This window comes from Acomys minous (genome assembly GCF_964271855.1).
Source record: "Acomys minous genome assembly, chromosome: 13".
In the NCBI taxonomy this organism is placed as follows: Eukaryota; Metazoa; Chordata; class Mammalia; order Rodentia; family Muridae; genus Acomys; species Acomys minous.
The window spans coordinates 50,550,791-50,567,109 of record NC_140495.1 but is presented as its reverse complement, the minus strand read 5'-3'; the positions used below and the strand labels follow the sequence as shown (position 1 = coordinate 50,567,109).

Below are 16,319 nucleotides of genomic sequence, written 5' to 3'. Positions count from 1 at the left end.
TTCATACCAAATAATCTCATTTATACAATACCTGCATAGTCTTGAACTGATGCATTCTTAGATAACACGCATTTACTCTTCAACTATTCATAGTGTGGCTCTGCACAGTGATTTTAAAAAGAGGCATTAGGAGAGCTGTGTCTTTAATAGAAAAAAGAGAAATAAGACACATAAATCTACGGTAGAGCAGGGCAAGGATCGAGTGCACAGAAGGCTTGCAGGAAGAGAAAAGGAAAGGATACTCCAGCCCAATGGGGGGAAGCCGGGAATAGGGAAAGCCTCTCAAGGAAGCAGCACCTGAACTCAGCCTAAGAACATGGTGGGTGTTGCAGACTGAAGGAAGCCTAACCTTGTTGATATTCTCCCACTGATGAAGGAGCTCTCTGACTCTTCACAAGATGCCATTTGTCCTGTGCTCACAGCAAGCCTACGAGGCTCTTCACATTAACTGCTTACCTCAGTGGGTAGATGCTGTATCTTCCACTTTACAGACCTAAAAAGGTAAGTGAGTTGTTTATATATTTTTGCAGAATGCAGAAATCTATTTGAAACTAAACCCTGGTTCCTACCACTATGCTCAGTCTACAGAGGGGAGAAAAAATTATCTTCACTGACCAAGGAAGGACAAGTGGACAGGCAAGCTTCTGTAGCGGAGTTTCTCCCAGTGCTTTCTGAGGCACACCTTCAGCATCCCTGAAAATATTTTACATAAAATTCAGATTGCTATGCCACACCCAACACCTGAGAGATCAGAGGTGACCAGCAGTGTCCACTAGCAAGCTCTAACTCTCCTACACCTGTGCAAACCAAATAAGTATTTACATAACTCCCAGGTTCGCCTTTCTCTTCTTTTCCTTTGCTGGCTAAACTTTGAATTTCTCCTGTTGGCTGGAGAAACTCTCCTACATGCCTCTCCTTCATTTAATACTGACAGTCTCTGGGAAGAAACTGAGCAGTCTGCAGATTCAGGCAAATCTTACTGGAAAAAGCCTCTAAAGCCAAGTTTCCATTCATCAATTGAAAACAGTTTGTCTTTGCTCCCCCAGCCTACTGCTGGGGATGGAACCCAGGTCCCCGAAGTGGTCAGGGTTGTACAACTAAATACACAACAAGCAAGCCAGTCTTCACTTTTGTTGAGCACATTCACTGTTTTGTAACCTCCTTTGGTGGTCAAGCCTGCTACTGAGACAATTAGTGTCGTCTTCCTCCTTTTCCATTGCTCAAATGTCCCAGGGCAAGAGTGTGCACAATGGGTGCAAAGTCTTTGCTAAAACTTTTGGAAAAATACTGGTCCCTCCAAGGCTTCTGAACTGCTGCGGTTTGAGGTGATGTGTTTTCTTGGACTGCAGTTCTGAACCCAGAATCTTTCAAAATATCATAAAGGTTGCCCTGTGGGAGCCAAGCTTAACTACAGCTCAGGAATTAAGAGCATTCCAAAGGCTACTTTAAAAGGCAAGGCCAAGAGCCTGGGATACTAGGGGAGGGTTGTGCTGGAAAGGAAACCCCTTAGGGGTACACAGGGTGGGACCAGGGGAGCCAGCATTCCCTGTTGGCAGCCTGGTTGGGCTGTGCTTGGCATCTGCCTGGCCGTCTCTCCTTTGGTCACGCGGCTTCTCCCAGAGACTGGCAGCAGATCCACAGTGTGCTTGGAATTGTAGCTTGGACTGCAGCCTGGCCTGCTGGCGTACTGCCCACCTGGTGGGTCCCGCCCCAGCAAGGACACCCGAGCTTTAGCGCCTGCCTTACTGAGCCTAGGTCCAGCTCCAGTTGTCCCTCCAGCCACTCTGTTGTTCCCTGGAGCCATGGCCACCTCATCTCTGAGGTCTGGAGTCCTGGCCCTGACTGGGCTGGCGCTGCTCCTTCTTCTGTGCCTGGGTCCAGGTAAGTCGTGGATGCCTGAAGGAGAGTGTTGGGGCTGCTGAGGAAGGAGATTGGAAAGGAGGTGCTGCATGCCTGCATATGATCCCTCTGTTAGCCTGGGCTGAACCAAGAAGGCAAGGCGTGGAACCAGTTCTAGGATTTTGTACTCCTAAGATCCGCAACTTGGGCATCCAGTGAAGGAATCGAATTCAAAGGGAGCATTCTAGACTGAAGGACAACCTTGGGCAAATGGAATAGAGGTCCTAAGGATCCACCAGAAGTGCTTACTCAGGAATTGTGGAGGCTTGAAGGGAGTGGTATTCACAGGCAGGACAAGCTGTTCTTTTCCTCCGTTTCCTTCCAGGTAGCTTGAGGCAACAGAGTTAATGGTATTCAGGCTGCAAAGCTGAGCTGGTGTTTCAGACAGGGCAAGCGCCAACTCTTAAAACTGAATAACTTAACTTTTTCTGCTACATTTATCTGCATTAACTGAATGTTTGAAAATCCCCAGTTCTTTCTACTTTAAAAGCACATTTGCAGCACAGCCGAAAGGAAGATCAGGCTTTTATAAACAGAGCTCCACAGAAGCTCTTTCTGATCCTGGAAAACTTTCCTTTTGTGTGACCCTTTAGAGGTTACAAATGAACTCCTGTACATAGGAGCACCTTTGAGGTTTACAAATCTGGGAGGCAGCAACCTGAGCCCAGATTTACTACCAAGAGAACAGTAGCTGGAAACACTAAGCTGTTTGCCCAGCACCTAAGACTGGTGTGTGTACCAGAACAAAGGGGTTGGGCATCACCAAACAGAAATGGGAGACACACTTGCTTTCTCTCTCGCTTCATTTTTGCTTTCTTGTAGATAGCATGGTAAACCACACTGCAGGGTGAAGGGAGGCAGGTTCACTGCAGAGGGACCAGGAAAACAAAAGGGAGTTTGTTCTAGTTGGAAGGATTACTGTTGCAAATGTCAGCAGTAACCTCATGTAAGCTAGCCTTGTGAATATGGGCTATAGGGCATTCATTTTCAACACTCATATTTTACTGAGTTAATTCCAAGAAGTGAGTGATTGGAATCCATTACAGTATCAGCATCATTGAACTGAAATGTGAACTTTTTACAATGAAAGAAGAAAATACATTAAGTCTAAAGATGACTCTTGCCCCTCACCCTTTTATCTTATGTGCATTGGTGTTTTGATTGCATGTATGCTTTTTTACTTCACGCATGCAGCACCTGCAGAGTCCAGAAAAAGGTGTTGTAGCTCTGGTACTGGAATGACAGAAGATTGCAAGCTGCTTTGTAGGTGTGGAAATCAAACCGGGGTCCTCTGGAAAGAGCAGCCAGTGCTGTTAGCTTAGGCTCCATCTCTTCCTCCCCCAAACATGACTCTATGGAAGCTAAGCACATTTGCTGAAGAGAATGACCACAGCCCTCTCTTGATCTGCTTCATAGGGGTCCTCACCTTCAGAGTACTGCAGCTTGAGATTCTGAATATGCCCAGACCCCTGTGCATTCAATTCCAAGTGAGAAGATTTGATGCACACATGACTGCTTTTCCTCTCAGCCTGGAAATGACAGCCTGTAGTAAAAGAGCCACAGCTCTTCTTTTGTTCTTTCTGCAAGCCGACTTAGCATGGTGTGCAGTTATATATATTAATACATAGCTGAAGGTACAGAGTCATAATTCATGAGTTGGACTTCTTCAAGCCTTTAAGTTGCACAGCTGAGATTTGTTGTGGCAGAGCTTTCGTTCCTGAAGTACTAATGGTTCACAATTGCAAGAAATTGCATGCTTGCTATAACAGCCCAAACCTTGTGTCTCTTTCAGCATCAGACCACATTTCACTCATCAATTGTTAAGCACTTCTACAGAAGGCAAACAGATGGAGGGTGGTGTTTAATTTTGTGTGTACTCTACTGTACCTCATTAAAGATTGGCAAATGTTAAGATATTCATGAATGTTAATATTAGACCCAAGAATAGCTATCCGCTTTGGCAAATATTTTCATATATCTCTGCATTGACTTTTAGGATTTGGAGGGAAGTACAGCATTTAACAGCAGTCCCACCTTAATGGTTAGATAATCATATCTCCAGTAGCCTAGCCAGTTCTCAACTTTGTTGATTTATGCTCTGATGACTCAAGTAATTCTTAATGGGGAATCTCTGGGAGCCACTTGCTCCATCTTCATGTGGGCTCAGACACTGGAGATGTTACTCACTATCTTACTTCTTTTCTATTGCTGTGATAAAACAGTATGATCAAGAATATTTATAAAATAAAACATTCAGAGTTTACAGTTCCAGGGCATTAAAGCCCATGGGAGTTGATTGAAGGTATGGCTGCAGTAATAGCTGAGAACATCTCAAACAAAAGGCAGGAGACAGAGAGGTTCCTTTCTCCAGGTTTCCTGTGTCTTTCTTCAACTACAGAGAAGTGGCCTGATCAGGACAGTGACAAGTCAGAGATCAGAGAGTTATTTCTTGATAGATAACTACCCTGAACTCTGCTGTTGTTTTAAAACAGAAACATTACCACAGGCAACTGTACACAGACTGCAGAAGCCACCATACTCTGATGCCTGCTACTCTAACTCCTTAGCTCACTGGTCAGTATATACTGGCTCACTTGAGCAAGATGCCAGGACAATAGCAACACTCATCCCTTAGCATGGCCCCTATAGATCCTTCCCAAGGTGTTTCTATGCTATCCATTCTCTAAAATTAGAATGGCCATACATTATTCTACAAGCACTTCTGAGAATGAAAGGAGGTGCTGTAAACTACAACTGCCATAGCAGAGCCCAGAAAGGGTTGCCACTGCCATAAGATCACCAGGGAAGCATATGTATGAGTTCTAACATCTTCCCTATTCCATCCAAGAGCACAGAGCAGGCTCTTTAGATGATACTGCTGTCCTGGCACTCAGAATGCAACACTTATATACATGCTATAGTAGACTAGAAGGTGATGCCCTACATGGATTCTGCATAGTGGGAGTGATGTGGACTCAGAAATGTGATGAGCATTAGGTACACACACACACACACACACACACACACACACACACACACACACAAACAAACAAACAACCAGGTGTTGATTCTTGGCTTTGAATATTGACTTTTTTTTTCTCCTCAATAGCATTGTAAACTATTTATGAAATAGTTCTTACTAATTCTTACTAAAAAGGTCTTTGTCCAGCTTTATTGATGTATCATTGGTAGAGTACAGGTCTTTTAGTTGTTTTTCAGTGCTGAGGATTGATCCCCAGGCTCATCATACTGAGTGAGTGTTCACTGAGCTCCAAAGTGGGTATTCTTTGTTGTTTTTTCTTTTTTAGTTTTAAAATTATCATACAGAGTAACAAGTTTCATTATGTCTACTTCTTACATGCTTTGGCCTTCTTCCTCTGCTTTCATCCCCACCCCATCTTTTCCTGGTTGGCCTTTCATCCTTCCTCTCTGTAGTCAACCTTTCATATCACAAGATACATCTTTATTATTGTGGAAGTTTGAATAAAAATGACTCCCATGGACTAATATATTTAAATGTTTTGTCCCCAGTTGGAGGAATTGTTTGGGGAGATTTCAGGGGTGTGGCCTTGTTGGAAGAGGTGTGTCACTGAGAGTGGACTTTGAGTTTTCAAAAGCTCATGCTATTCCCAGTTAGCTTCCTTTCTCTGTCTACCCCCTGATTATGAATTAGATATAAGCTTTCAACTACTGTTCCAGGGTCATGCTTGCCTGTCTGCTGCCATGCTCCCTGCCATGATAGTCACCCAGCCTCTGAAATTGTAAGCTCCCACTAAATGATTTTTTTTTCTTTAAATTGCCATGGCCATAGTATTTTTCACAACAATAGAAAAATAATTAAGACAAATTACCCTCCCACCTTTTGAATTTTTTCCTTTCCTTCTCATGTTCCCCTTTCTAGATTTATGGCCTACACCCAATCTGTATACATACATATGTAAAATCACACATGTATAAATTAAAATTTTGGTTCTGCATGAGAAAATGTGTTATTTTGCTTTTCTGTATCCTGGTTTGCATTAACTGTCAGCATTGCACAGCCTAGAATCACTGAAAAGAAAGAGTCGCAATTGAGTAACTGTCTTTATCAGCTTGCTCTGTGATTATGTCTGTGATGTAATATCTTGACTGTTAATCCATATAGAAGGACCCAGATCATTGTGAGCAGTGACATTTCCTGGGCAAGTTGTTCTGGCCTATATAAGAAAGCTAGCTGAGCATAGTCCTCAGTGAGCAAGTCAGAAAGTGAGCCAGGAAGTAGTGTTCCTCCCTTCAGGCTCTTTCTCTAGGTATCTACACTGATTTCCCATAGTGATGAACTGGAATTTTAATCCAAACAAACTCTTCTCTCCCCTAAGTTTCTTTTGGACATAGTGTTTTATCATAACAAAAGGAATCAAACAATTCCATAGTCAGGAGGTAGACAGAGAAAGAGAGATAACTGAGAATAGCATGGGCTTTTGGAAACTCAAAGCCCACTCTCAGTGACACACCACCTCCAACAAGGCCACACCCCTGAAATATCCTCAAACAATTCCACCAACTGGGGACCAAACATTTAAATATATTAGTCCATGGGAGTAATTTTTATTCAAACTTCCACAATAAAAGTCATTGTGTTTCTGTACCAGTTTCTCTATCCATTTATCTGTGAGTGTACATCTAGGCTGGTTCCACTTCCTAGCTATTGTGAATCTTGTAGCAATAAACACACAAGTGTTCAAATATCTTGGTGCACTTAAAAATACTCAATATCCTTAGCCACCAGGAAACTACCAATTAAAAGTGAAGTAATTCCATCCTGTTCCAATTAGAATGGCTATCATCAAGAAAGCAGATGACAGCATGTGCTGGATAGCATGGAAGGAATCAGGAACATTTATTTACTACTTGTAGGAGTGTAAACTGGTACAACCGCCATGGAAACTAATGTGGATGTTTCTCAGGAAACTTGAAATAAAATTATTATATGACCAGTTATACAATTCATGGACACATACTCAAAGCAAGTTCTTAATCTCATCTGAGATAGATGAAAGCAAAAGTTCATTGTTTTCCCAGAAACCCTGGACTGAAAAATTAAGAATCCTGCTGGCAAGACAGCACCACTACCTTGCTGTGCCCTTCTCCATCTTGGGTCCCCATGGCCGTTCCAGACACCTGTAGATGCTCTGTTTCCTATTTAGGATGCTAGGGATGTTTTCTTCAGGGGCTTTGGGTCCACCTTTCATGAGACCAAGTCTGTGTACAACTCTTAGGGGCCAGCTCACTGAATGGAGCATGTGTTCTTTCAGGTTAGGCATGCTATTATCTATCAAATTATCAGGGTGATTAGTTTTACTCTTTTAAACCTGAGAATACCCAACAGGTAATCCTCCCCTCCACAATAAAGCTGGAGTGGAGGACAATCAGTGCAAGTTGCAAAACTGTGCAGAAATTTTAAAGAGCCAAGAGTCGCTTGTTCTCAAACTTACCTTAGAAGCTTCATCTCTGCCTGGGTCTGCCTCATGGGGCTGTCCAGCCTGTATGTATCAGCATCATGGGTGTAGACCCCACACTGAGTCCAGTAGGAGACTATCTTAATGTCCGTGAAAAGCCACACCTGCATCCAAATAAGCTTACCTCTGAAATTCCCAAGGGGCTATTCCCAGTGGATTATAAAATGGGATGCGGGGCACTATAGACCCTATTACAACATGAAGATAATGTCTGTGGGAGATGCACATGATGAGCGGCTTCCTCACAGTATGACATCGGGACTAAAAATCACAATGCTACTTTAGCAACCAGAAGCTCAAGTAGTAATACCCTTTCCATCTATGGGCTCTGTCATCAGTAATGTCATCATATGCATTATGTCTATGTCACCACCATGCAATATTTTTCTTGTGTGGTAAGTACCCAAAACAAATTAAATACTATAGATCTGTTAAGTCAGGGCAGCGGTCTGTAGTTCTTATTTGCAACTCTGATTTTTGCACTCAACAAAATGCAAAAATTCCAGGGATTATGGCCTCTGAACTGCTTTCTGATTTTGTTTATGTAGGTGGCATAAATGGAAACAAACTCAAGACAATTCTCCAGAAACGAGAAAGTAAGTCTGCCTCAAGTGAGAAAGGGGTGTGTCCACACCTAATTGCAAGTAGTGGAACAGCAATGGCAAATATGTCCATGGAGGTCCTGTGGTTGGAATATGATAAAGTGTTAGCTCTTTAAAAGGCTTGCATATCTGTGGGCTTATTCTGTGGGCATTCCACTAGATAACTATATTACCAGTAAATGTTGGCGTTTTCCTCCAAGAGATGTCAGTGTAAATTCAGAAAGAGTGGAACAATGTTAACTGAAAGTTGGTTGTTTTTGACTGGTTAAACACTCTTGGGCTGAAGACAGTATGGTTCAGGGATAGAATGGCATCTTTGGCACTCTGTCTATCCAGTCAGCAATTAGGAAAAGGCGTCCCATGGGGAAACCTTTTTATTACTAACTTCTGCTGAAAAAAAAAAATCCTGTCTTATGTGGTATCACAGCAGGGTGACTATAACTCAGAGCAATCCATTGCACAGTTTATGAAAAACTAGAAAAGAGTTTAAAGCTTTCCAACATGAAGAAATAATAAGCATGTAAGGGGAGGAAAATACCAATTAATCTAGTTTGATCCTTGCATATGTGTGTTTGTATACAAACACAGAAGTGGTTAAACCATATTAGCATTCTAATAACAGCTTGGGCTAGAGAAAAGTCCAGTAGTAGCTAAGAGCACAGGTTTTATTCCCAGCACCCACATGGTGTTTCACAACTACCTATGACTCTGATTCAGGGAGTTTGACTCCCTCTTCTGGCACTTGCTGGACTGCATGCATATGCAGCCCAGACACACATGCAGACAATACTTCCATACACATAAAACAAATATAAACCTTTTAAGACATAGGAGGAAAAAATTTTTCCAATAGTAAAGAATTTTTTTTTCCAAAAGGAAATGACTCTTTCTTTGGCTTTGGGGAACTGATCTTTTCAGATCCTGTTTCATCCAAGACTAATATGGCTATTGCTGAGAACACGGCGAAGGAATTCCTAGGTGGCCTGAAGCGTGCCAAGAGGCAGCTGTGGGACCGTACACGGCCTGAGGTGCAGCAGTGGTACCAGCAGTTTCTGTACATGGGCTTTGATGAGGCGGTGGGTATACTTTCCTGCTGGGGGCCTTGGACACTACAGGGCATGCTGTGGGGGACAGAGGCCTGATCTGGGGAAGAAAGAAGGCCTGGGAAGTTAGGCTTTGCTTCTTATTTTAGTCTGTTCTCTATTGGTCTATCAAAATACCTGAAGCTGAGCACTTTTAAGAAAGGAGTTCAGTTCTAGCTTTTTAGTATATGGTCTGATGTCACCATGTATTGGCTCTAGTGACAACATTTTGGCAAATGGTGTCATACTAGCAGAAGCATATGTTTAAAAAACAGTCACATATAAATCTAAAAGCAAGCCTAAATTTTCTTTATTCACTTATCTGTTTGTTTAGTCTTGTGTAGCCTAGCCTGGCCTCAAACTCACTATGTAGCCAGAGAAAACCTTGAACTCCCAAGTGCTGTCACCACTGACTTTTATTACTGTCAGTTCTTACAAAAACTAATCCACATGCCACAGAATTAGTACTTTTAGTGGGTAAAGCCATCACGACCTAATTACTTTGAACCATGGCTTTGCTTCTTAAAGGTCCCAGTTCTGTAGCACTGCCATGCTGGGACCAAGCTTCTAGCAGTGAACTCTGGGAGAACACAAACCACAGCTAGCCAAGCCACAGTGCTTTTTATTCCAAATGTATCAGCCCACTCTGCGCTGTATTCTAGCTGTCCAGAGAAAGGAAGGATCCAGTGAATCTGTGAGCCAAATTGCTATATCTCAGTTTCTTGAAGAATATCATTTTCCTAGAAATGCCTTCAGCCCTGCTGTCCAGTTTTGACTGTGTATCCTCAAAACAACTCACTAAGTTTGAACATCTTTGTCCAGAAATGGCTGGAACAAGATGGGCATATGGACTCATCAAGACCATGAAAAGATACTTTTAAAATGAGTGTTAAAGAGAGGTTGTTCTTGCAGGCATTTAGGGTAAATTTCATCATTGCACTTGTGAGTAAAGCTGCTTTGCACCAGCGGGCAAAGTCAGTAAGTAACTGTTTTATGAGGCTGTTTAAAGTCACATATTCCTGCCTTGGCTGCAGGTATAGGCAAGAGGGCAACAGGACAGACACTCTAGATTCCATTCCCTGGAGTCTGTCCAGAGTGGCTGAAGAGTCCAAGTTAGACCATGTAGCCTTTTACCCAGGGAGCATCTGCAGCAGTGTAGCTGAACACATTCCTCTAAATGGACATGTGATTCACAGAGTGTCTGACATATAGTACAGGGTAGAAAAGCTTCCTCTCTATTGTAGCACAGAACAAAGAAGGTGGCTGCATCATCTCTTCCTTCCTATTCCCAGCTTCTGTACGTACACATCTCTCAGTACCTAAATGCCCCTTTGCTACTTAAGTATGTCTTCTTTTGCTGTGCAAGTAACTACATACTTAAACCAAAACCTGTGCCAGGAGTACTTGAAATACTTAAACAGATGACTTTATTTAACATTTTTCACAACTCAAAGGACATTGCTGTGTGTCGGTTACTCCTTTCTTAGGTCCATGTTCTGCCTGGTGAAGCTACTGGGAAACAGGTGGACTCATAATGAAAGGCTCTTACGATAGTCAAGTTGCACATCTTCAGAAGTCCTCAGGAGGGTACCCATGTTCTCAAGTTATCATCAGCATCTCGTGTTTTATAATATTTAAGTATATTCATTTATCTGGTGGATAAGAGTGTTATATCATCATTTAGTAGTAGTTTGTACCTCTTTGATGACCACCATTAAATAGATATTAAATTTTTTGTATGGATAAATGGCAAAAACAAAAGGGAAGGATTGAGAGAGGCTATAATGATTAAGTTTGCATTAAAAGACCACAAGGAACTAAATTCAGATGCCATGGGTGGTGTTCTTTGGCACTGGAATGGCACCACCCCTCTCCATATTTGTCCCTGCTCATATTCAAACTTGAACCTGTCTTATTTCTATATTCATAAATATTCTTAAAGTGCATTTAAAAATACACATTTTAAGCTCTAACCTCAAACCTTATAAAATGAGAAAACCCAGGCAGTAAGATTATTTTACTCTGAGCCCAAAATGTGGCATTGTGAAAATTTCCAGGCTAGAGAGACAGGGAGGTAAAAAAAAGCTCTGTGTCCTCTTCCTTAAGGCAGCAGTAATGGGAGGCTCTGAAGATGAAGATATTAGGCAGCAAACAGATGAGGAATCAGAATCAGTGCCCCAGGGTGAATGCTACATAGGTATCATTGCTTTTGCATAGCACTAAGCAAAAGTGGGCCTCAGAGCCCCAGTTCATGGCCTAGCCTAGGGTTTCAGCTTCACAGAGTCCGTCCTCAGTCTTTGGTAAGTTCGAATCACTACAATCTAAAAATGCCTCCAGCACACCTATCTTACCATCTTCTTAGATCAGACACATGGTCAGGAGCCAACTGGGAGCCCCTGACTCACTGCAGCATCCCTGGAGAGGCTCATCCTACACCGCACTGCAGAATCCTCCCTATGGGATGCACATTGCCTTCTCATTATCCTAACCCAAAGACAAAAAAGTGCAAGCTGGAATTGTATTTAGCATTCCCTGGCTATTCCACTAAAATGAAAATAGATTCTTGAGATCCAACCACTAGAAAATTCAGTGCAAGAGGCTAGTATGGTGCCAGAAAACCTGCATTTTTCCAGTCTCAGTGCAGGATTTCACAGCCATAGCCTGCAGCCCAAACTGCTCAGCCCTCTCCCTTCTCCAGTCTGTCTTTCTATCTCCTAAATATTTCATCCTCGCCCTAGATCAACAAGTGAAAGCTGTCAACAAATTCATCTTGGTCTTTCACCATCACTTCAGAAATATTCTTCTTTTCCTTTTGGAAAGGCAATTCATAGCAAAAAACAGTTGCTGGAGGAGGCCTTACACATTGCTAATCCTTTCTGTGCCTTTTTCATTTTTATTAACAGCAGCTGTGTCCTTTTATAATTATCTCCAATAGACTGCAAGTTTCTTGTAAGCTACGACTCCCTATCTTGCTTTGGACATTCTCTAGTACCTGCTGCACAAGGCCTGACACCCACAGCTCATTTCACAACTTGCACAATGCACACTTGTGCCTGTGCACACACAAACCAAGAACATGTGTGTTTAAGGTGAACCATCTGAGGTGTCCCAGATGCCCTGTTCCAGATCTGTCAGATGCCAATGGTTGACTTAATTCATATGGTGAGCCAAGTACAGGAATAGGCCAGGAGGGTAAGAAGACATCCATCATAGTGACGTGAATGACAGTGAGTGCCAGCCAAGTTGTTACTGCATTTGACATATGCATATTATTTTTTAGAGATAGGGTTTCTCTGTGTAGCCTTAGTCATTCTGGGCTTGCTTTATAGACCAGGATAGCCTTGAATTTACAGAGATTCAACTGCCTCTTTCTCCCTGAGTGCTAGTATTGCAGGAGTGTACCACTGCACCAGGCTGCTAGATGCACATTTTGTTTACCTTATAAAAAGAAAAACCATGCAGAGGTGTAGAGTATATCTTGGGATAGTGGGAATTATCAAAGTATAGGCATGGAGTTCTTTGGTGGGGTGATAGCTCATACTGGTATCCTAAGGCTGGATTGACCTGTGAATAAAATATAACAAGCAGCTGTCATAACACTGATTGTGAATCACTGATAAAAAGCCACTTAGAGAAAAGTCATTATTTCTGTGTGCTTTTAGGGGAGTGTGTATCTTTAAATCTATTCTTTATCATTCTCTTTTCCTCCAGAAATTTGAAGATGATGTCAATTATTGGCTAAACAGAAATCGGAATGGACATGATTACTATGGTGACTACTATCAGCGTCATTATGATGAAGATGCAGCCATTGGACCCCGCAGCCCGGAAAGCTTTAGGCATGGAGCCAGTGTCAACTATGATGACTATTAATCTCCCTTGCCACAGAGGTGCCACAGAGCCTGTGCCTTGCTTCAGTAGACCTTTTCTTTCCATACCATGTAAACATCAAGGGCTAAAGGAAGGAGTATAAGTGCTGTTTGCATTTCATGCATGTGCTTAACAAAAATGTCTCATTTAAAAATAGAAATAAAAACATTTTTTGCAAAGTATCAGAATTCACTTGGGAGAAAATTGAGCCTTAAGAATTCTAATCACCTCCATTTTTGAAGTTAGCATACCATCTGAGGGCCTCTATATTTATTCCAGAAACCCTGTCAGCATCCAGTCACAGCATGCATAAAAGTCAGGGCTCTCTGTTTGTTAAAAGCCAGTCTGTACTAAATGCAAAACATTGATTCAACAGAAAAATCCAGTTGGCAATGAATGTTAGTCTTGGATATGATCTAGAGAGTTCTAATCACTGGACAGGCATTAGGGGGCTTTCTCTGCTCAGGGTTGCAGGCCAGATTTAATAAACTATACAAGAAAGGGAGTGGAAACTGACCAAAAGTTTCATGGATCTCAGAATCACATTTACATATATTTTAAAAATATGCTTCAATTAACCAATAAATATTTTTTGATTACTTGCAATTTCTCATTGAATTTAAATAGCTTGAGTGAAGGAAAAGAGAAGTGATATTGGGATGGGGAGAGAAGAAGAAGGAAGGAGAGGAATGAGGATGGAGCCTGGTAAGGAGGTCCAGGTGGTCCAGCATGGTCCATCCCAAAGGCCTACAGGAGATGGTTGGAAAGGGGCCTTTCAGAATGGGTGTCATAGTTTGGTGGGTCGCAGCACTCTCTGATGGCATAATAAAAGTGTATTACTCTTTTCCTAAAATTATATGCCATTTTTGTATATCATCTCTGAAACACTGAGACTTACAAGATCTAGGTAATAAATTACCTCTACTTAGCAGAGAGTCTTGCCTTCAGGATGCAGAGTTTCTGAGCATTCATACATGAAGGTCCTTCTTAGGACACATAACTTCTGCAAATAAAAAGTGTAATAAACATACAGGACATAAAATTTCCCATTTAAAGGCAAGTGTAGTGGCTCGTGTCTGTAATCCCAACACTCTGGAATCTGAGTAAGAAAGATTTCTAGAGTCCAAACAGTGTGAAAAGTTGCCAGAAACAAACAAACAAACAAAAATAAGCATTTAGCAATTTCTAAGTGTCCATTTCAGTGGGATCAAGTTCATTTTTATTGTTGCACAACCATCACCACTGTGACCTCTAGAACATTTCTATCACTCCAAACCCAGTTCTGTCCTAATTATTCACCACCTCATAGGTCCTGGTAAACCACACCCTTTTCTTATCTTAATGTTTTTCAGTTATTACACACAATGATGGGTTTCTTTATGATTATTTCACAAGCACAATCACTTTACTTTTGTTCACCCTTTCATCTACCTCAGATGCCTTCATATTTCAAATTGCCTTCCTCTGTTTTCATGATATATATATATACACACATATATATACACACACACATATGAGGAGTCTGCAGGAAAGAAAATATGTATTTGTTTTTCCATATTTCCCTCCATCTTCTACACCTTTTAGTCTGTTTTCTCCTCACAGCTTCCTTATATATATTTAACTGGCCCAGAATAGCACTCAAAACCACACATAGATGTTATCAGCCTACACCCTACACCATAAATGTTGCTTTCAACATTTATGGTGGCTGTTTGTTTTGTTTAAGGATTCTTTTAACCTGTTGGCTGTTTTTAGCAAATGATTACCACAACACACACACACATATATTGTTCTGAGTCAGGGGTATGGAAGAGTACATGGTTTAAGATTAAAACTATGCATTTAGCTTAGGTTGTGAAAGTGATTACACAAGAAATCTAGGCAAGTAAGACTGGATACACTGTGCCTTAAAGGCAAGTTAAACTTAAAGCAGGCTGAGTACAAAGCGGGGAAGCAGATTGAGGATACTTTTAAATGGCTTCAAGGAAGTGGCCTAGGTCTGGCAAAGTTCAGCTCTAAAGGCAAGTGCTATTTTCAAAAAAGACTTTATTGTGTATTTATACGGAATTTTCCCTTTTTTTCAAAGCATATTGAAAATCTCATCATGGAATCTGTGTAGGTAACAGTGTGTCTCACAACATATCCCTCTGTGCACACATCTTCACTTGCAAATATTCATTGCAAATGCCATCGGTCTGATTTGAGATCTCTGGTGTCTGTGACACCAGATATTCTGGATGATAATCTGGATTATCATCGGGACTCCTCCCAGTTATCCTGCTGTTGCCCTATCAAAGTACAGCTTTGACAGGTCAGGGGAAAACTGAGGCAAGTGACCTGGAGTCAGCAGAGAGGGCCTGAGTGTTAATAGCTCCTGGCATCTGGGGTTAACAGCAGCCTTTGTTTGAAGCAATAGAAATTTTAACTCTTTTGGCTCCATTACTCTACAACGGGTGAGAAACTCTGAAACTCTCTTTAAATTTCTTCTGTGGGGTCTGAGAGATGGCTCAGAGGTTAAGAGCACTGGCTGTTCTTCCAAAGTCCTGAGTTCAATTCCTAGCAACCACATGGCAGCTCACAACCATCTTTAATGAGATCTGGTGCCCTCTTTTGGCATGCAGGCAGAATACATAATAATAATCAATAAATCATTCTCCACAGTTATGTAGAGAGCATGACTCTGACATGAACTCTGGTGCCTTCCTCTCAGCATGCTGGATGCTGACTTCCTGCATCCTTCATGTTCCAGAACCAAGTGCTTTAGTTGCTGTTCCTCATCAGAACAGGAAAGCTTCCAGGACAGCCTCAAAGAGAGCTTTGGATACCAATTGGCCTAGCATTTCAGACTGTCCTACACAGGACTTCTATTAAGCCTGGAATTTTTCAACACTTAGAAACTAGAACAGAAATACTATTCCTGGGTGTTTAACCATTTTCCCCAATCTTTTTTTTCTCCTTTATTAATTTATTCTTGTTACATCTCAATGGTTATCCCACCCCTTGTATCCTCCCATTCTTCCCTCCCTCCCTTTTTCCCCTTATTCCCCTCCCCTATGACTGTTCCTGAGGGGGATTGCCTCCCCCTGTATATGTTCATAGGGTATCAAGTCTCTTCTTGGTAACCTGCTGTCCTTCCTCTGAGTGCCACCAGGTCTCCCTCTCCAGGGGACATGGTCAAAGGTGAGGCACCAGAGTATGTGAGAAAGTCATATCCCACTCTCCACTTTACTGTGGAGAGTGTTCTGTCCTTTGGCTATATCTGGGTAGGGGTTTAAGGTTTACCGCCTGTATTGTCCTTGGCTGGTGCCTTAGTTTGAGTGGGACCCCTGAGCCCAAATCTGCCTATCATAATGTTCTACTTGTAGGCT

General features: G+C 41.9%; 1 protein-coding gene across 1 annotated transcript; it reads left to right on the top strand.

Moving 5' to 3' along the window:
* Positions 1 to 1,581: 1,581 nt before the first annotated feature.
* Positions 1,582 to 13,133, top strand: ECRG4 (ECRG4 augurin precursor). The gene is made up of 4 exons (XM_084753190.1): positions 1,582 to 1,881; positions 7,946 to 7,993; positions 8,918 to 9,075; positions 12,793 to 13,133. Exons 1-4 carry the CDS (start codon positions 1,803 to 1,805, stop codon positions 12,952 to 12,954), a joined length of 447 nt encoding a protein of 148 aa, XP_084609316.1. The 5' UTR covers positions 1,582 to 1,802; the 3' UTR covers positions 12,955 to 13,133.
* Positions 13,134 to 16,319: the final 3,186 nt, after the last annotated feature.